This window comes from Channa argus, chromosome 7, assembly GCF_033026475.1.
Source record: "Channa argus isolate prfri chromosome 7, Channa argus male v1.0, whole genome shotgun sequence".
Classification (NCBI taxonomy): domain Eukaryota; kingdom Metazoa; phylum Chordata; class Actinopteri; order Anabantiformes; family Channidae; genus Channa; species Channa argus.
This window is the reverse complement of record NC_090203.1, coordinates 1,047,325-1,068,846: the sequence shown is the minus strand read 5'-3', so window position 1 is coordinate 1,068,846 and position 21,522 is coordinate 1,047,325. Positions and strand designations below refer to the sequence as shown.

The 21,522-nt window shown below is 41.2% G+C and overlaps 1 protein-coding gene across 4 annotated transcripts; it reads left to right on the top strand.

The window, feature by feature from the left end:
• Positions 1 to 381: 381 nt before the first annotated feature.
• On the top strand, positions 382 to 21,372 carry pik3r4 (phosphoinositide-3-kinase, regulatory subunit 4). 4 transcript variants are annotated; one of them, XM_067511482.1, is made up of 22 exons: positions 383 to 672; positions 1,459 to 2,193; positions 2,686 to 2,819; positions 3,562 to 3,772; positions 3,847 to 4,239; positions 4,908 to 5,042; positions 5,127 to 5,348; positions 5,595 to 5,768; positions 6,237 to 6,382; positions 6,577 to 6,780; positions 9,084 to 9,285; positions 11,293 to 11,313; positions 14,456 to 14,547; positions 15,740 to 15,962; positions 16,131 to 16,296; positions 16,701 to 16,865; positions 18,066 to 18,277; positions 18,371 to 18,502; positions 18,749 to 18,849; positions 18,945 to 19,033; positions 19,928 to 20,048; positions 20,240 to 21,372. In XM_067511482.1, the coding sequence occupies exons 2-22, from the start codon at positions 1,476 to 1,478 to the stop codon at positions 20,408 to 20,410; spliced, it is 4,032 nt and encodes a 1,343-aa protein (XP_067367583.1). In that variant the 5' UTR covers positions 383 to 672; positions 1,459 to 1,475; the 3' UTR covers positions 20,411 to 21,372. The 4 variants fall into 4 exon arrangements, with proteins under 4 accessions (XP_067367586.1, XP_067367583.1, XP_067367584.1 ...); XM_067511483.1 differs by having other exon boundaries at positions 383 to 765; XM_067511484.1 differs by lacking the exon at positions 11,293 to 11,313.
• The last annotated feature ends 150 nt before the right edge of the window (positions 21,373 to 21,522 follow it).

Here is a 21,522-nt window from a genome sequence, read left to right as displayed (position 1 = left end):
AGTGGAATTTGTTGGGGTCCCGGTGCAATGCGATAAATCCACACAGATTATGTTTCTGTGAAATGAATATATAGTCTCTACATGTTTTCCAGCTGTTTGATTGACTTTTAAAAGCCACAGAAACAAACCCAACCCAAAAAAATTTTTTTTCAGGTTTTTCAGGTTTGATTAAGTGGGTTTACATTGAAATGCAAAATTCAATATACTATATCTAGAAATTATAATATAAACACACAAGTGAAAGTTTATTTCTACCACAATCAAGTTATTGTTTACCTTCGCATCAGTACTATGTCTCAATATACGCTTACAGTAAATCATCTTCGCAATAGATGATCGTTGCAGTAGTTGAGCAGTGGAGGCGCTGTGTCAGTTTCGGTTTCCCGTCTGACCCGGATGCATAACAACAGCTGGCAACTCAGTTAGCGTTTACGAGCTACGGTATTTGCTAGTTGTGTTTGTTATTCACGGTTACCACCTGGTCACCGCAGCGGGAAGCTTCTCCGCCGCCAGAAGAGGATGATATCTGGACAGCCGTTGTAGCGATGAAGGCTGTTACCTCAGTTCTGGCTGAAGCTTGTTACTATTAGCAGCCGTTAGCAGCGTCTGGGCTTTAGCCTGCTAAAGCTAAGCCAACAACGGCTCTGCCAACAGCACCCACTACAGCGGCTGGTAACATTGCATTTGTTGGCTTTTAGTTAGTCAGACACATACACACACATTAATGGTGTGGACCCTCTTACTGTAACAAGATGATCTGAGGAGGTAATCATAGTTAGCTAGCTTGCATTTTAACGCGGCCCCCGGGAGTGTTGTTCGCGCTGAATCATGTGACTGCTCCTTCGGTACCTCGATTGTTTTATTTTGCTCACCAGCTGTGATACCTACATGTTTGGCATCAAAAAAGAGAAGCAAACACGCATGTCTTCTCGTGCTAAAATATTAAGGTTAAATCAGAGCTAACTCGACATATTACTGTCTACAGCACATGTAGGTTAACCGAGCCTATTTCACAATCTGCTTAATGCGTCAATATACTTTTGACAACAGTAACCTCAAAGCCGTATTCATCAATGGTTAATGTAGACTTATAACAGTATTTCTACACAAGGCATATGAATCTTCTCCACACACAGCAAAACAGCTCAAGCAAAGCTCTTCAGCTCAGTAGTCTCACAAGGGTGGAATAAGATACCAAACTCTGCCTGCTCGGCACCCTCACTCCCAATATTCCAAAAATGTTGAAGACAAAACTTAGTACAATGCTTTAAGATTTTGTCCTTGATTTCGATTGTTTGCTTGCTTTGTGACCTATATGTGATATATTCACTGTTTGCTGTTGTAGAGCACCAGAGTCAGAAATGTGTTAAGTTCATGCAGTGGTCTAATCGTGATCTGTATGTTAATTTGAAAATAAAATCTGCTCTGAGCCCATTTGATTTTAATGTTTATTCCCAGGCCTGTGTTGAGGTGTGATGGGGAACCAGCTGGCAGGCATTGCCCCCTCTCAGATCCTCTCTGTGGACAGTTACTTCTCAGACATCCACGACCACGAGTATGACAAAAGTCTGGGCAGCACACGCTTTTTCAAGGTGGCCCGGGCTAAACATCGCGAGGGCCTGGTGGTGGTCAAAGTCTTTGCCATCCAGGACCCCTCGCTGCCCCTGACCAGCTACAAACAGGAGTTGGAGGAGCTGAAGATCCGACTGCACTCCTGCCAGAACTGCCTGCCCTTCCAGAAAACCTCCCTGACAGAGAAAGCCGCCATCCTGTTCCGTCAGTATGTCCGGGACAACCTGTATGACCGCATCAGCACCAGACCCTTTCTAAACAATGTGGAGAAGCGCTGGCTGGCTTTTCAGATCCTCAACGCCGTGGACCAGGCGCACAAAGCTGGTGTTCGCCATGGAGACATCAAGACAGAGAATGTGATGGTGACCAGCTGGAACTGGGTGCTGCTCACAGACTTTGCCAGCTTCAAACCTACATACCTGCCAGAGGACAACCCTGCAGACTTCAACTACTTCTTTGACACCTCCAGACGGAGAACGTGCTACATTGCTCCTGAGAGGTTTGTGGATGGAAGTATGTTTACCACAGAGAGTGACCAGAACACACCACTTGTTGACCTGACCAACAACAACCAGAGGAGCAGAGGGGAGCTCAAGCAGGCCATGGACATTTTCTCTGCAGGTACAGATGCACGGACAAGTTTAACTTAATGACATCAGCTGACAATTTTTGACTTGCAATACTATAAGACATTTTTGGGCCCTCAGATAAACCCTGGGGAAAAATGAATGTCATTGTTTTCTGTAAAATAAGTACTAATTTGAGAGTCGGACAATCTTTGGAGATTATCCAGCTCCACTTTTACAGGTTTGCTTAAGCATGTAATAGGAACTTTATGCTGGTGTTGAAAATCCAGACTTGGGTTAAATTAGTAACTATGAACTCGAACAAATTCACTTGAATGTGAAGCAAAAGCTTTAAACTCAGCAACAAGGGGAGTTTTATCGCTCATCTATCTAAAACTTGATGGTGGACTTCAAAAGCTTGTTGGAAGTATCACTTCTTTAGGTCTAAATAACAGTGTTGTTTTTCACAGGCTGTAATATGAAAACCAGAAGCTGGACTATGGCGTGTATATTTACATTTTTAAAACTGTGTCTTTGTGTTTTTAAGGCTGTGTCATAGCAGAGTTGTTCACGGAGGGCGTCCCACTCTTTGATCTGTCCCAGCTTCTGGCATATCGTAAAGGACTCTTCCAAACGGAGCAGGTCCTCATGAAGATCGAGGACCAGAGCATCAGGGAGCTGGTAGTGATCACTATTGTCAATGTCAATTCAACTTTACTTCAACAGCCAATTATTTCGAATTTTTTACACTCTAAGCAACGTTTAGCAGTGTCGTGACATGAAAAGGCTCCCACCCCTCCAATACAGGACCTCCAGACTGAGAGAGAAGCAGAACAACCAGATATGAGGCTGTCGTTTTGTTTCTTTTTCTAGTCGTCATTGGTATTTTTGGAAGTGATTCGTCTGTATTATTATTATTTACATTTTTTTACATTTTAATTTTATGTCACTTGAGTTTCTGTCTATTGATGCTCACCTCATAGAGATGCTGGCTCAGAGGCACCTTGTCCCCACTGGCCACATCTATGCATGTGGGGTAGTTTAGGACCTCAGCCGTGTTCACTCCAGAGTCTGGTTCATGTCCCTTACAAACATCATTGTGAACGATCAGCTTAAAAAACTAAAGTAACTAACTAAAGGTCTGACTTTAAACATCAGAACTGAGCTTTGAGACTGTAATGTGAACTGATCAGTGGACAGATTCAAATTGTTGTCTGATGAGTTAAAAACAGCTGATAATATGAACCTGTGTGATTTAATGGGTCAGACTCTAATAAATTAAAAATTCCTGATTGAAACGAAACCCAAATAATTAGGTAATAATAACGTGAAGAACATGTCGGGTAAATAAAGGAACTCCTTTATGATGTTCTAAATTTGACGTGCTCTGCAGTGTTCAGTAATTCAAGGACGGTAATTTCAGGTTGCTCAGATGGTGCAGCGGGAGCCGGAGAAGCGTCTGACGGCAGAGGAGTATCTGAAGCAGCAGAGAGGGAAAGCTTTCCCTGACATCTTTTACACCTTTCTGCAGCCTTACATGGCTCAGTTTGCCAAAGAGACCTTCCAGTCTGCCGACGAACGGGTGCTAGTCATCCGTAAAGACCTCAGCAACATCCTGCATAACCTACAAGGAGGTAAGAGGAAGCACACTTTAGACCTTCCTTTTAGTGTTTCCAGTATTTAATGAAGAAAACTGTTTCCAACGCAGGAACCTCCTCCTGTTTACCCCTGGAAAGCAGCAAGGGTTTGCAGAGCAGTAGGGAGGAGCAAGGCCTCATCGTCCTGATATCTGTCATCACCTCCTGCCTGCAGACTCTGCACACCTGCGACTCCAAGCTGGCGGCATTCGAACTTATCCTCCACCTGGCTCCGCGCCTCGGTGTCGAGATCTTGCTGGACCGCATCACACCCTACCTGCTGCACTTCTGTAACGACCCTATGCCTCGCGTTCGCGCTCAGGCCGTGCGAACTCTGGCCAAAGTGCTGGCACTGGTGAAGGAGGTGCCGAGGAACGATGTAAACATTTACCCAGAATACATCCTGCCTGGCATCGCCCACCTTGCACAGGACGACGCCACCATTGTCAGGCTGGCATACGCAGGTCAGTGATGGGTGGGGCTTGAAAAAAATTCATCCGCAGGAAAAAAACTGAAAGTTTGAGTGAAATTAGACACATGGCACTTGGAAAATGCAGACATTAAACACGTGACATGCTGTGAATGACTATTTCAGTTTGTGTAAACATGATTTAGTGAAGAATCAAGCAGCAGCCAAGTTACAGTCGCATGTGTCTAGAGCTGATTTTACATTTTTTTTCTGTAATCAGTAGCTCAGAGAAACCTGATTTCTCTGCCATGTATATGTGTAACCGGGTTTCAATACAAAGCATCTTCTGTTTGTTTAAATGCCTTTTTATGCAACAGCTGTGAATAAAGTGGATTGTTTTAGCTTCTTTTTTTGTTTGTTTGCCTGCTTTTCTTTTAGATGAAGTGACATTAACAGTGGTGTCACTCAGACTAAATTGAAATGCCTTTTATTTAGTTAATTCTAGTTTGGTTGCTGTCAAATTGATTAGTGTTTTGGAGCAAAGCTTTGAAGCCCACACGCAAATAGGCTGATTTATTAGTGTCGCTATCAGCTTTTTATGTGTTTGGGGGGAAAAAAAGAGTTTCAGCTGGTATGTTGTTATAGATATTTTAAATACAGACCTTTCGATCTGTGTCCAAGGGTCAGTGCTCATTACCTTTTTCCTTTATTGATGATGCTTAGAGAACATAGCTCACCTGGCAGAGAGCGCCCTGCGTTTCTTGGAGCTGGTTCAGGAAAACAACGTGAACACAGAGCAGGACCTGAGCGGTGAGGACACGGAGGAAACTCTTCATCCCAATGAAAACTACGACTCAGGTAATGCACAACCTGACCATCCCGCTGCAGTTGTGCAGTTGAGGTCTTGACCTGTACGACACACTTTCTGCTTTTGACATTCAGAGCTGCAGGCGCTGCACGAGATGGTGCAGCAGAAGGTGGTGACACTCCTGAGCGACTCGGAGAACATCGTCAAACAGTCTCTGATGGAAAACGGCATCACGCGTCTCTGTGTCTTCTTCGGTCGACAAAAGGCCAACGATGTCCTGCTGTCCCACATGATCACCTTCCTCAACGACAAGAACGACTGGCATCTGCGAGGAGCCTTCTTTGACAGCATTGTGGGTAAGAAGACCTTTGAAAATAGTCTGATGTAGCAGGTGTTACAAACTGCTACACCTTTAATTTCTCTATAACCATTTAGTGACTTATTATTTATTTTTATTTTTTTTACCATCTAACTGTGTTGCATTGGTATCTGTTCATAGGTGAAGTCTGTCACTTCAGGACAAATGAGCTTGTCACACTGGTGAAATACAGTTTGTTTGGTTTTTTTGTCACCTCACGCTCTTCCTGTGTGTTGTGTTGAAGGTGTGGCTGCGTATGTGGGCTGGCAAAGCTCCTCCATCCTGAAGCCTCTTCTGCAGCAGGGTCTGAGTGACACTGAGGAGTTTGTCATTTACAAAGCTCTTAATGCTCTAACCTGCATGTGTCAGCTGGGGCTGCTGCAGAAACCTCACATCTACGAGTTTGTCAGTGATATTGGTAAGAACTCTTATCTTATGAACCTATTTACTTGCCCGACTTGCTAATTTGTCCACTCTTATCCAAAGAAACTTACAGTGTTGCTTTTCACTCACCCATTCACACACCTGAGCCACCGGGACCAGCTTAGGTTTAAGTGACTTACCCGAGGACACTTAGCCAGGAGGAACCGGGAGTCGAACCTTTGATCGTGTGGTCCATGGACGACATAAATGTTAAAAACGAACAAAAGAAAAAGCTTCTAAACGGATGATAACACAACACTAACATCACATTAAGTAAAACTACTGCAATAATAAGCAACAAAGGAGGAAAATGAAAACACTGTGCATTTATCTAACATCTGTTAATCCCCTATATGAAGACCACCACAGCAGTCAGTGCATTATCACTGTTTCCTTTGTGTGAATGTTTTCACACCAGCCTCTAAACTAAACTGCCCAGTTTGTCGTTTCTCTGTTGCTGTAGCTCCGTTCCTTTGTCACCCCAACCTGTGGATCCGTTATGGGGCAGTGGGCTTCATCACTGTGGTTGCACAGCACCTTAATGTGGCTGATGTCTACTGTAAACTGATGCCGCACCTTAACCCCTTCATCACCCAGCCCATCATCCAGGTGAGTTCTTACCCTCATCCGCACAAAATACAAAATACCTACAACCAGACAAAATCTAACAATACACAGACACATTGTTTGTAGTTTGCGGGTGTGTGATGTAGAAGAGGTGGGGGTGCTTCACCTGTTCAGTCATACAGCGACCATGCTCTTCACCCATCATCACACTCCCCTCTCTGTGTGACTGTCCTCAGATCGATAAGGAGCTGGTCCTGCTGAGCGTTCTGAAGGAGCCAGTGAGTCGCTCCATCTTTGACTATGCCCTCCGCTCCAAAGACATTGCCAGCCTTTTCCGACACCTGCTGCTACGTCAGAAGAAGCGAGCAGGATCCATCCCAGAATGCCCCACTCCTGAAGACCCGGCCCTTGCTCAGCTCCTCAAGAAGCTTCTCTCACAGGTCAGAATAACACTACAGTCACAGATTAATTATTATCAGTTATATGATACATCAGGCAGGTAAAATCAATGCTTTGGGTGAAAATTCTGTGAAATTTGTGCAAGAGCAACTTCACAATATCACAATATATTTTTCTAACTTTATTGATGCTCAACAGCAACTGAATTGGAAATAACATATTTCCAATTCAGCTTGTAGTGACACAACCACAAAAAAACCAGGAGTGGGACATTCTGGTGCCCAACTCTGCAGCTCAGCAGGGCTTTAAAGCACATTTATCAGCCCACTGTGATTTATGGGCTGGTGGTGCTGCTGGCAGTCATTGTTTCCCCTCAGTTGCTGAGTTTTAAGGATTAGCAACAAAGAAAAGTATGTGAACCGAAATGTAAAATGTGTAAACCTGGAAAAATCAGGTTTACACACTCAAGGTGAAATATGTCAGTATTATTACAAATTGTCAGAGCCGTGTGTTTGACATGTTTTTTACATAATTGGTTAAAGTCAAATAAATGTTTTTACTTTTCAAACTACAACCCCAATTATTCTTTCTTAAAAGAAGAGGTGATGCTGCACAATGGTGAACATCACACTGTTCCAACTTTTTAGAGATTTGTTGCTGCCTTAAAATTCAAAATGAGCTAATATTTTCCATGAAATGGTAAAATATCTCAGTTTCAACATATAATATGTTGGTTGTGTTCTATTGTTAAGAAAATATGGGTTGATGCGATTTGCAAATCATTGCATCCTGTTTTTATTTATTTATTTTCATGTCTTCAGAACTTTTTTTGGAATTGTGGCTGTAAAATAAGGCAAACAAAGATTAACACCAACTTGAATATCTAATATACAAATGTTGAAAAGGCCTTTGACATTAACACATCACATCACCCAGTGCTTTTTAAAACGGTTTCTTCCAGTAGAAAATAGTTCTAGTTAATGGGAAGATAAAAACCTCACTTAATAGTTCTTTGCTAACTGTGTATTAAGTCATTAAGAGTATGATTTTTGTTTTCATTTTGCAAAGAATTTGGGGAGAGAGCAAAGAGATGATCACCATCAAAGGTTTGTAGCTGGAATTATACTAGAATGTTAAAATTCTAAACACATGAACTTGTCTTTGCTGACCTCCAGTGTTGCTTTAGTGATCAGTAATCCAACAGCAGCCCTTTGAACTCACACAAAATCATTTCCCAGTTATTTTGCTTTGGTTCTGTGAGTCTCCTGAAATTGCTCCTGAATCTACATGATCTAAGAAGAAGTTGTGGGTGGTAATCCCTGGTTGTTGGTGGTCAGCAGCTTTAGTGCTTGATACTGGTTAAAACCATGCAGAAACGGACCCACAATCACCCCCCGCACTCTTACGTCAGTCCCACTGTGATCAGAGGAACAGCCTTGAAGGCTTCATACCATGAGTAACAGAAGTGGTCTGTAGAACATGTGTAAAAACAATTCTGTGCAATGAATAGATTTCTTTAGAAAACTCTGAATAAAAGCTGGGAGGGAAATTTATTTTCTCAGGAACTGTTTAATGTAGTATGTGTCAGTCTGTGTTTGCCATGTTGCAACAGCACATTCCCCTTCAAAGGTTAAAACTGAATATAGATTAATAAAAAGCACACGCTGGGGCGGGTCCTGAAGGGGAAACTTTAGTAGTTTTTGTAAAAGCTCCATCTGGAAAGTAGAGCGGCTCTGCATTGTCCTCTCCCAGTTCTGTGGAAAAACGTTTCTCCAAAACTCTGCAGCTTCCACAGAAGTGGACCAGGAGCTTTCTTTGGAAAGCTTTTAAAAACAAATGTTTTTCAGTTAATTACAACCAGTCCATCAGTTCTTCATGTGACTTCAAACCAAAGTAGCTCCAAGCTTATTGGTGCCTACTGAAGACTTTAAAATGTATAGAAGACACTTGCCAAAAATACTTAAAAACTAATTTGGGAAGGAAAGTAAGCAGGAAACGGGGCAATTTTTGGGGACTACTTTCAGCTGCAGGTTCATTTTAGGTTAGGTCTTTAGTGAAGGTTAGGGAGTGTGGAACTGACTCAAAATCTTTGAAATGGCACTTGTCCTTTAGTAGTGCAGGGAAATTACAAAAAAGATAATTGCATGTGAGTATTGAACACAGGTTTATTAACCTCTGGCAGAGCAGAACCTCACATACCTCTGCTGAAATTCTTCTATGCTTAAAATGTTGATAGTTGGTTTCACTCAGAGTTCTGGATGAAAACTAATCCATCATTTAGCTTCCAGCCGCATAACCGTCTCTGGCCGCTTCCAAACTCTGTTTCCTGTTTTCCTTTGACCAGGGGATGACGGAGGGAGAGGAGGACAAGCTGCTGGCACTCAAAGACTTTATGCTTAAATCCAATAAAGCCAAAGCCAACATGGGTGAGCAGAGCCACATGGGGGAGGCGGCTCAGACCGGCGTCATCGACCTGACCATGCTCTGCATCGCCGGCCGCCAGGTGGACCTGGTCAAACCCAAAGCAGAGGCAGAGGACAAGAGAGGTAATCAACAGCATTTACACACACACACATCACAATAAAACCCTGTGTGGATCAGTTTACCTGGTTTGCCAGGGCTAAAAAAAGAAAAGAAAAAAAAAGGGCTGGTTCCTGTCAGACAGTTTCTCTTTCCCCGACTACTTGACAAAAGGATTTACAGAGTCACCAGTAAAAGTCATCTGCTGCTGAGAAACATTCAGAACCAATGAGCTTTATTTAACTGCATTTCCTTCAAATTAGTTTTTAATTAGACTCAATTGTTTGATTTATTAAACATGTCGGTCAAAGTGAGATATTTGTCTTGTTTTATGTTCCAATGATCCTGCTATCGGATCAAAACCACACATCTGTTAGTAAGATCAGCAATGAGCAACATGACAAAGTGCTTTTTTATAGTTCATGTATTTGTGTTCTCTGTAAATATACTCTCCCATGTCACCTGGAGACAGACACACAGTCCCTCTATATACTGATGTCCTACAGTAGTAGTTAAATATCATGATTATTGTTTTGTTCCTTTTGTGTCTGTGTTGTCAGAAATTTTAAGTTAAATTACAGGTAAAGACTGACATCATTAATTCCATGAAAGGATTTGTTTAACAGCTGTCCTGGAAGGTATGAAGGGTCTCTGCTCACATGCGGATTTCTTGTACCTTGGTAGGATGTGTTGTATCTGTTAGGATTTTTGGGCCTTTCCTCGCGACTCGAGACTCTCTGCTTTGCTTACGTTCAACCTTATTAGAAATATTAACTTCTTCTTCTTCTTCTTATTATTATTATTATAAACCCCGGGCTGTGAAAACACTGTGTCTAATATAAAAGAAAGTCAGCACATTCCCTTTGACTGAACATTGGAAGAGAAGCAGCGTCTAGCAGCACCAAACTGTGCAGGCGTATGAGAAATATAGACTTTACTGCAGCAGTCTTCAGCTTATGCTTGGTTTGGGGGGTTTTACCTTCAGATGGACACTGGCTGAACTTTCCACTTCATTGTGTGAATTCACTCTTCTGATTATCAGGATCACCCAAAAGCCCAGAAGACCAAAAAAAAAAAAAAAAAAAATACTATTGTGCGTGACAATAGGGATGTCGCGTTTTCTTCTACCAAACAACTATAGCTGTGACTGGTGCTATTAAACAAAGCAGTTTTTGCAGAAAAATGTCGAACAAAGCTCAGATTTAGTGTTAGATCCTGGATGGACATGAACATGAACTGCAGAGTCTACACAGGAATATGAAGGTAAAATAACTTTGGAAAAAGACAGAGAGAACTTCAGGTGCAAATGTTAATATTAACATGTGCTGATGTCAGTTGCAAATATACTCATGTTTCTCAAGATTTAAAAAAATATTAATGACTGTTAGTAACTAGATCTTAAGACTTTAGAAAAGTTTGCATATTAAAACAGCTCTAAACCAGACATCTGCCTCCACCTGCCTTTAGAGGTTAACTTGTTATCGGAGAAGTTGCTCAAGTCCACAAAGGCAGGCTCGTGCCCCTGGTATCGGGACATCCACAGATGAAAACAGAATTCTTAGCTAACTATAGCTTCTAACAGTAATTAATAAAACCATTAACTTACTAAGTAAAATTAGACAAAGTGAGACCAAAGGCTTTTACCTGAATTGCACTAATGTGCAGTGTAATCAGATTATTTATGTATGAATTATGATACATTACTTGTGGATTACCTGCCTTAAATGTAAATAAACTAATGTGGTTTTAATCAATAATATACCATAACTTTGCTACCTGTGTTAGAGAAATGCGGCAATTGATAACAAAATATAGTTTGGAACAGATTTTGTTTTTTTTGCTCCATCTGAGGATTATTTCCGAGTGTAGGTGTCATTTACTTTGAAGGGATCACTGCCATGTTATAGAAGTAAATGGTCAGATTTGTAGATGAAATATAATTTCTGCAGACTTGTAACCCTTCCACTACAAACCGGAGTCGATGCGTTTCGTTGCTTCTTCATATTGAAATGTTGTGTTTATCTGTTTCACAGACTTCATCGCCGCAGCATCTGGTATATGGTTTCATGTCACATGTGCTTTAGTTGGAAATGAATTGCATGAGTGCTTTGAAATTAACAAACTTCAAGGTCCCATGAAATTAAAAAATACTTTCTCCCACGTTTTCACCACATGACCCGATGCCTTATTGAAAGCTGAAACCTTGGCAGCAAATGCGTTTTCACACATTTTAACGATTTGTTTTTTTACTTTTTGTGGATTTTCAATTTTTCATACAAATCCAATCAAACCAGATGTAATGGATGTTGGGCTGACCCAGTCAGTACCTTGAACCATCCGTAACCTGCAAATCTTTATCTTTAAGCTGTAACAGCATGAGGCTCAGTGTTTCTGCTGTTGGTTTATCTCCAGGCTCCAAACTGCAACAGAACATAATGATGTTTCATGGGACCTTTAATGTCTAACATGGCCCTAAAATTTAAAGGCCAGACTCTAATCTGTAACAGCTGTATCCTTGTGGTGTGCTGTTATTTGAACGGTGTGCTGTTAAAATGTTCTCCAACTAAGTGTCACTTAAGGTATAACTCACTTCGTTTAATCATCTTTTTTTGGCTGCTTTTCAGATTTGTAGCATCTTCACACGTCTTAAATTATTTAGCTTTCTGTCTCGTCTTTCTTTTGCTCTTCATTGTTTTTATTTAGCTTTTTTATTTCTGTGCTGCTAGATTTTTAGGATTTCATATTATTTAAGTGCCATTTCAGTATCACTCATTAGAATGGCTATTGCAGTAACATACTGATAATGTATGTATTCTTGAGGCCATGCCTTTATAGCCAAACGTGCTCTGCAGGTGCTCTCACTTGCCAAAATCTAGGATTTAAAGTCAAAGGTTAGCCCACCATGTGGCGCTATAGGCTAAATTCTAGTACTGTTTAAAAATTCTTCATCTGAGGACAATAATTATTTCTAAAAATATCAATCGTGGTTTGTGATCAGACTGATGTTCTTATCAGGAAGGTGTTTGTAGGATTTTATTAAACATGTAGCTGTTCTATTCATTGCTTGCAAAGTTACTCTGGGGCGACTGTGGTGCAGGAAGGTAGAGTGGTCGAGCGGTAGAGCGGTTCGATCCACGGCTCCTCCGGTCACATGTCGAAGTGTCCTTGAGCAAGACACTGAATCCCAACTTAGTTGCTCCCAGTGAGGCCAACTGCATGGCAGCTCCCCCATCAGTGTGTGTGTGTGTGTGTGAGTGTGAATGGCTGAATAAGAAGCAGTGTAAAGCGCTTTGAGAGCCAATAGGACATTTAGCATTTAACCCCCTCAGATTTCCTCTTTTCTTTTTAACACTCAACCACGGTTAATTCAAGTAATTGGCTGTTTTTTCAGCAGGTCCTAGAAGGCCTGTAAATATAGAAGCAAAATGAACATGGCATCATACAGTATAGAGAACCTCTGGAAAACCTGATTCAGTCTGCAAAGCTAACTAACCTTTTTCAAGCAATAAACCTCAGCAATTTAGGTTAATTTTCTACATCGACTGAGTCAGAGCATAGACCTCAATCCAACTAAGAATTTCTGGCATAGGGCTGTTCACATGATCCCCATACAACCTGACAGAGCCTGAGTAGTTTTGCAAAGAATGGAAACCTGATGGAGGCCTGTCCACTCAGTCTCAGTGCTGGAGCTACTATATACAGACATGAACAAGCTTTTGTAATCAATTCTTTTATTTATTTATCTGAAATTGCTTTGCAGAGATCTGTTTTTACTTTGCTCTATTCAGGATACAGATCTGTTTTCACATGTCTTTTTTTTTTTTTTTTTACTTTTTGATCATAAAAGCCAAATTACATTGACCATGATTCAGTGTTGAAAAGAAAAAAAAAAAGCAGAACATGAGCTTTACTTCAGCATCGACTCTTCAACTTGTATCATATATCCAATCTCATCTACATTTTACTCACTGATTAGGCTCAACGTAGTTATTTTATGATTAGTTTAAAGTTATATTAATCTTATTCCACATTCTACCTGAAATGAATTTATTTTTAGTTTAAATACACACTACTTTCATATCTCATTTTATCTTTCTTTGTGAACAGCTTTAGGATATTTGGGTTATAGAGCTGTTTTTTGTAATTTTTATGCAAGATCCTGAAGTTGTATATCCATTAACGTAAAGACACTTTTAGCTGCATTCAAATGTGACTACAACCAATTTGAACCACTTTGATATTTGATTAACCGATAGTTATATTCCAAGAAAATTTCCAGACATTTACAGATTTAAGTGCCTCAAGCGTGAGGATCTTCTGTGTGTATAGACATTTAGTCAAAGACATGAGCACTAGGAAAAGTTTCGCTGCTACATTTCACTGTTTTTATGGCCAAATGATCAATCATTGATGGGAAAATACAGTAATGATGATAAAGACTAAAGGTTCCTGTAGATTCTTTAGATTCTCGTTCCTGTAGTTATTTAGCCCCTTTATTGCTTTGTGCCCAGTGTTTCCATTTCCTCTATTCTGATTACTGGAGAAAACAAAATCCCTCTTATTAATGTGTTAAAGGTCAGGACAAACTGAGTGTGCTGTAATGACGCTCCTGCTGTGCATGGCATAGGGTTAACGTTACTGTCTCCAGTCAGCTCTGTAACAATCTCTGTGTTCCAGATGTTTTCCGTAAGTCAGTCAAGTTAATTACAGTTTAAAACAAATGGAGCCCTGGGGAAACTCTCTCTAATCTCCCATAATTAATCACCCTCCCTTTGTGCTCTCCAGATACCTGATAGTCCCCAGATTTACTCCACACTGCAAAAAAAATGCTCATCAGATAAGAGATGGTTAAGTCCTGGAATTGTTTTTGTCAGAAGCGTTGGTGTGGTCCTTACGTGTTTATTCTAGTTGTTAAATTTGCAGAGATTTTAGTCCACATTTATAATTTCACTTTAGCCCAAATTGTAATTGGAAACAAATGAGCACATCTCAAACATAATAATTATTATCTCTATTTTATTTTTCAGCTCAGATCTAGATGCATGTTCTTTGCAATGCGAGTGCAACCCGAAGCAGCATCTGTTGAGCACATTGTAGTGTCATGTTCCTTTTACTTTTATTGACTTGTAAACTGACATGAAAAAATCCTGCCATTCTGTTTTTATGAACCTGTTGTTTCTTGTTTGTTGACTGCAGCGAGGAAGCACACCAAGCAGGACTCCACCATGAACGAGGAGTGGAAAAGCATGTTTGGATCTCAGGAGCCGCCCTCCACTCAGCCCACCTCGGTAACACTGACTAACCCAGTAATAAAGTTTACTGCTGTTTACATTAATCAGCTTGTCTGGGATCTGTCCTGGATAACCAGAGGCCACTTCACACCAGCTCCGTTTCTGTGTTCAAAGCCAAAACATTCTGAGAAGTGGAATTGCTGATCCCAGATCTTTCTTTGTGTATAAAATGTACAGAGTTTCCAAAAATATGGTTATTTTGTACATAAACATAAAGTGAATTCATTTACAAATTATTCAAAAGCTATTCTTGATTTTAAATAGAACAAAGACATCAAATGTCGAAACTGAGAAATTGTATAGGTTTTGTCAGAGTGGTCATTTTGAATTTGATGCCTCTAAACCCTTTATAAAAGCAAACCCACGGGCATAGTTACCATTTTTTGCAACACTGTGTTTGGGAACTGAGGAGACCACCTGCTTTAGCTTTGAGGAACAAAGATCAACTTTCATACTTGTTTGAATTCTGTGCTTCATTTGTCCAGTTTCACTTCCTGATGCATCAAATGTTTCAAAAGTTTTCTGGTGGTGATGGATCTGGACTGCAGGCTGGCCACCGCCACAGACTCTTTTACTACTGAGCCATGCTGCTGTAATATGTGCTGATTTTGTTGTGACTTTATGTTGCTGGGATAAGCAAGACCATCCGTGAAAAAGATGAGATCTGGGTGGCATGTTGCTCCCCAAACTGTTTATATTGGTGGAGCCTTCACAGATGTTCAACCTGACCTCTAATTATCTGTGTTTTCCTTCAACATGCATTACATCCTCTCAAAGACAATAGTCTTTATAGTCTTGTTTAAATATGCCCTCATCATCTTTTTAGTAACAATGGTGCGGCTGTAGTGGTTCGATCCCCGGCCCTGGCTATATGTTGAAGTGTCTCTGGGCAAGACACTAACAGCCCATTCCCCTCCCCAGCTGTGCAGTGCCGGTCCAAGCCTGGTAGAAATTGGGGAGGGTTGCGTCAGGAAGGGCATCCTGCAAAAAAACTGTGCGGACAATGATCCACTGTGGTGACCCTGAACTCATGGGATAAGCTGAAAGGACAAAAAAAAAAATCTTTTTAGTTAAAATAAGAAACCTGCCATCATGATGATGGATGCAGCTAAATCATTACATTTAATTTGCAGATGTTAATTGTAATATTTGGTCTCTGGGCAGTAAGCTGAAGAACTTCTGTTTGCAGGCTGCCGATGGGCCGGTGACTCAGGTTAGGAAAAGCACCATCACCCCAGTGGTGCCTGTACTACAGTCTGTGGCGAGTGGTCCCACCTACCAACGCCGCATCAACACCTGCAAAGCGGAGCTGCAGCAGCTGGTGCAGCAGAAGAGGGAGCAGTGTAATGCAGAGCGCATGGCCAAACAAATGATGGAGAGTGCAGAGTGGGAGAGTCGACCTCCTCCACCTGGTAACCTGATCGCACCTAACAGTCATCCACCAACAGAAGAGCACTGTTGCCACATCAAACATTAAATGATATATTACATTTTTAAGTGGATAAAGAAATATGATGGTTGTCATACCAACCAAATGTATATAGAACCAAACCTTAAAGATTTATAAATGCCTGTTTCAGGGTGGCACCCCAAGGGTCTGCTGGTCGCCCACCTCCATGAACACAAAGGTGCTGTCAACAGAATCAGAGTCTCGGACGAACACTCAATCTTCGCCACGGCCTCCAACGACGGCAGCGTCAAAGTTTGGGACAGTCAGAAGATGGAGGGCAAGACCACGACCACCAGGTGGGTCCGAAAGCTTCTAAGAAGACCAAAGCCTGCATGACAGCAACCCATTTACGTTTTTAGTTGTAGATTCTTTGACGGAAAACTGTATTATATCTGTAAAATTTGTATTTTTGTATTTTTCTTTTACTTCTGCCAAAACCTCCTGCTATGCTGAGATGGAAGTTGACGTAAGGGAAATGCTCAAACTAACTGCGTATTTGTAAACTGCCATGTTGCCCATGTTCACCTCCTGTTTCTCACATAGGGTCTGCAGGTTTATTTTTACACCTACGATGAGGAATTTCTATTAATTAATTTTAAATTAGGAAAAATAACATGGTGAAGGACTTAAGCAACATTGCTCAGAGTTTTTCCACTGTTACACATATATCTTCAATACACTGTTCTCTCTGTTCCTGCAGATCAGTATTGACTTATTCTCGCATCGGTGGTAACGTGAAGACGCTGACCTTCTGTCATGGGTCACATTACTTAGCGTTGGCCTCAGACAACGGATCCATCCAGCTGCTGGCAGTCGAAGCAAATAAACCACCAAAGTCCCCTAAAGTTCAGCCCTTCCAGACCAGGTAAAAATGACATATCAGTAACTCGTTACTGTACAATCAGTGCTGTTTTTCCTGGATTACAGAAGCCGTTTGATTACTTCGAGAATTACTTTTTTAGTTTAACAGCCAAGAACACTAACTGTATCTGGTTTGTACGGGAAACAGCAGAAAATTAAAAGTGTTTTAATAGTAGAAGAAAAAAGGTTGAAGCTCATTGATGATTCTGCAGCACAGATTTGTGTTGGAGTTTTTGTGCTAATGCCAGCCCCTGGGGGTGGTATTTGAACCGGCGCCTTTCTGCAGCCCGACCCAATGCTCTACCACTGAGCCACCAGCCCCCGTACTCAGTTTGCATCAATACAGCTCCTACGTATATATAATGAAAAGCATTATCTATTGTACGTATTTTCCTCAGAAACATACTAACGGACTAATGACAGTACTGACAGATAAACAGAAAAACCACTTAAATAGGATTAATAGAACATACAGAATTTAAGTAAGGCATTAAATGCAAAATTTAATAGTAGAAAATATTAAATTTTAAATAGAAAATAAGCAACAATGGAAATAGAATATTACATAAACATCTCTAATCCTGATAAAGTGAAATAGATAGAAAAACACAGCTAAAATAGAAGGTGGATAGAAAGGGGCAGCTGAACTCAGTTGGCAATGCAGTTGTCCACGGACCACAGGGTCAGAGGTTTGATTCCTGCTCCCGATGGCTCAGGAGGGCACCCTGCATGGCAGCCACCGCTGTGTGTGTGTGTGTGAATTAGAAGCAACATTGTAAAGTGCTTTGGATGGAAGGGTTAAATAAGCAGCCATTTAAAATGTAGAAGCTGGTGATAGACTGAACATGTATAGAAGCAGTACACGACTAATAGCTGCTGTTATGATGATAGATGTTATGCCAAACATACAGATTCAAGGTTTTAGAAATGTAAATATGCAGACACTGAAAACAATTTTATATGATGAGGTGAGGGAATGATTAGTTTAGTTAGAATGAGGTGAATTTTATGCCTTTAGTTTGAAATCAGCATTTCTCACTTCATCCCTCACAAACAATGACATGACAGGTGACATATCCTCCTGTAGACTCAAAGAACTACACCAGGTGGTTTACATTCATCTTTCTCTGCAGCTAAAACCTTTTTGAGTTATGGTTTTATGGAATGTAGTTTTGTCTCACTTGTTCGATGTGTCATGTTTCAGGTCTCTGGACCTGCAGGAGGACGGTTGTGCAGTGGACATCCACCATTTTAACTCGGGCCCTCAGTCAGTGCTGGCGTACGCCACCGTTAACGGTTCACTGGTCGGTTGGGACCTTCGCTCCAACTCCAACGCTTGGACGCTCCGCCATGACCTCCGCCTTGGACTCATCACCTCCTTCACTGTCGACATGCACCAGTGCTGGCTCTGTTTAGGTGTGTGTGTGTGTGTGTGTGAAGACTAAACTAGGTGACAGGCGTTTATTTGAACTCCAGAAGCTAACATCCAGCCTTGCGTTCCCTCCACAGGTACGAGCAGTGGTACCATGGCCTGCTGGGATATGCGGTTCCAGCTCCCCATCTCAAACCACTCCCACCCTGCTCGCTCAAGAATCCGACGGCTTCTCATGCACCCTCTGTACCAATCATCTGTCATTGCAGGTCAGAGAGCGGAGGCTGAGCCATCTCTGTGGATTTAATGTGCAACGTTTAATCGTGTTAACTAGAACAAACTGGTGAAGAATCATTTTATCTTTATTCAAACTGTTCAGACAGAAGCTGATCAGAGCAAATGGAAAAATGTTCTGATGTAGTTGAGTGTTAAACACTGAGTATCTGCACAATCACTGTCCTCAGCTGAACCTGTGTGTCTGCATGTCTCATGTCTTTCTCTGACCGTCTGTGTAGCTGTCCAAGGAAATAACGAAGTGTCGATGTGGGACATGGAGACTGGAGACCGTAAATTCACCCTGTGGGCGAGCTCTGCACCACCGCTCTCTGAGATGCAGGTACTCGTACACTTGTGATTGAATTTAAGGGGATAATTTAAGCTTTCCTTCATCGTGACTTGCTTAAGGAGATTAAGTGTGTATGTGTTTTGCAGCCATCTCCTCACAGCGTTCATGGGATCTACTGCAGCCCTGCTGATGGAAACCCTCTGCTCCTGACGGCCGGCTCAGACATGAGGATCAGGTCTGAACAACAAAACGTTTGCTCACAGCCTCAGTGTAACAAAAGAACATAACCAAGCTGCAAGTTGAAAAATGAGATTTCATTTTATTGCAGTTCTCTCCATATTGAATCTGAATAGATATAAAGCAATTTTTGCATAAATTAAAAATACCTTTTCAGAAAACTTATTTTCGTGTTACCACCCATCTGATTTTTTTTAAATATTGCAAATATTGCAGAAAAGGTTTGACTCCTGCCTGAGTGTCGATAAAACTGTGAAACGGACTCAAATGTCCACTGACTAGGAAGAAACGTCAGCTGTGTGTGGAGTCATGAGGAGACTGCTCACATTAACAGGAAACTAACAAAAATGTTGCATTTCCATCATTTTTCCACGTTTTTTTCTCCTGCTGCTGCAGATTTTCCAGAAATTCTCATAAACTTTGTTCTAAATTTAGACGGAGTTTGCATCATGTTACATATTATGTGTTAGTGATTCTTGTGTTTTTTATTCAAGTAGCTGGAGGAGAATCACCCACACAATCATTCAAGCTGAATCTCAGATGTTTTCCTGCTTCAGAGACGAATTAGACCAGAATTTACATTTTAGAAAGAGATGCACCAAAATCTATGCAGCCTTTCAGTCTGGGAGATAAATGTCATGTGGGAATCGGTGATACGATCATCCTGGTCCCTGATGTTTATCACATCCAGACAACTATGCACATGATGAATATCTCAGGTTCTCCTTTGTGTTCACCACCCTCATTTTCTGTGCACAAAAAACGTCTCCACAGACATATTAATAAAAAGACCATAAATCACAGAGGCTGAAAACAGTGATATCAGAGCAGATACTGTCTCATAACTCTTGAATGGACAAAATCGGGTAATAATGGTTGTGGTGGTTTTCAGGTTCTGGGACTTAGCGTATCCAGAGAGATCGTACATCGTCGCTGGAGGAGCCAATGACTCGCTGCACTGTCCGTCCGTCCTCTACAGCAGAAAGATCATTGAAGGAACTGAAGTCGTGCAGGTACGTGTAAACTCTCTGCGCACGCAGGGTTACATTAATATGATATGAATAATTGTCTCTCCTGAATAATTAACGTTCTCTGTGTATTTGAAAGACTAAACGTTCTTTTCATGCAGCCAAAGCTGAAGTTTATCTGTTAAACTTCTGTTCTGTCACTATCTGAACTATCTGAATTGAGCTCGTCTGTGCAGGAGATCCACAGTAAACAGAAGAGCGGGGTGGTGGAGGACTCGCCGCGCCGTGGCCCTGAATCCCTCCCTGTGGGACACCACGACATCATCACCGACATCGCCACGTTTCAGACGACACAGGGCTTCATCGTCACCTCGTCCAGAGACGGCATCGTCAAAGTCTGGAAGTGAAGACGAGCAAAAGCACCAAACAACATAGCAACATGACAAACATGTAAGAGAGGTGTGTTCAACAGCTAGTGCGTCCTCTGCGTCTTCTTACTCTGTTGTCCATTTTAAATTTCTCACCTGTGATGGCTTGAGGAGTGTAAATCCTGTAAGCAGCCGCCTCCATTCCGACTGCTGTACCACCTTCCTTTGCATTTCCGTGTCCTCGGGGCCACATAGCCCCCATAGGTCTCACAGAGGAATAGTTTCTGCACTATTACTATTAGGTTTAGGAAGTTTATCTCATTTTAATATGAAAACAAAATTATTAAGTAAATCAGAGTGGCCAATAATGAGTTGGTGGAATAGACATATGAGTTTAAATCATGCAGTTAATAAATGATGGAATCAAACCAGTGTACTGTGTGCACAAACAGGATTGGACTGGATTTCTGTAGATTCAGTGTCTTGGTGTTTTGGGAAATTGCTCCAAACTTATGGTCTAATGACGTGGAGCCTAAATCTGCTCTTTTCTCAATGTTTCACCGGAACCACAGCTACAGGATATTTGATTTTTATGGTTTTCTAGTAAACCATACAACTATGTATATATATATATATATATATGACTATGTATTTGAACACAAACTCTGAGCCACTTTTATCGTTAAATGTACAAACCAAATCTGCAGACCAGAGTTACGTTCAAAACACGGCTGCTGTCAAAACTTTGAGAACTGTTCTTCCCCCTAAAACATTTGACAAAACAAATACAAAGGCTGTCTTTTTATTCTCTTTCATTCTGCAGTGGTAGATTTTGTAAACAATTTAATCTGAGTAATATAAAGTTTAAGTTGCACCTTATATAAAATGTTGTTTTGTTGGTGCAGAAACGTTACCAACTATTGACGAACCATCTGATCCACATTTCAGTGTTTGTCCACTTGTTAAATAAAAATCAGCTGTTGACCAGCAGCTAAAATCTGTTCTCATGTCCACAGTATTTATTGGCAGCGTCAGCAACACGATATGTGGTAATTTCAGGATTTAACTAAACAATTTGATGCGTTTAGTAAAGCTTTCTGTCATCCAGGTGCAGTTATCTGGACTTCTTTCTGGTTCATTTTCTCAAGGAT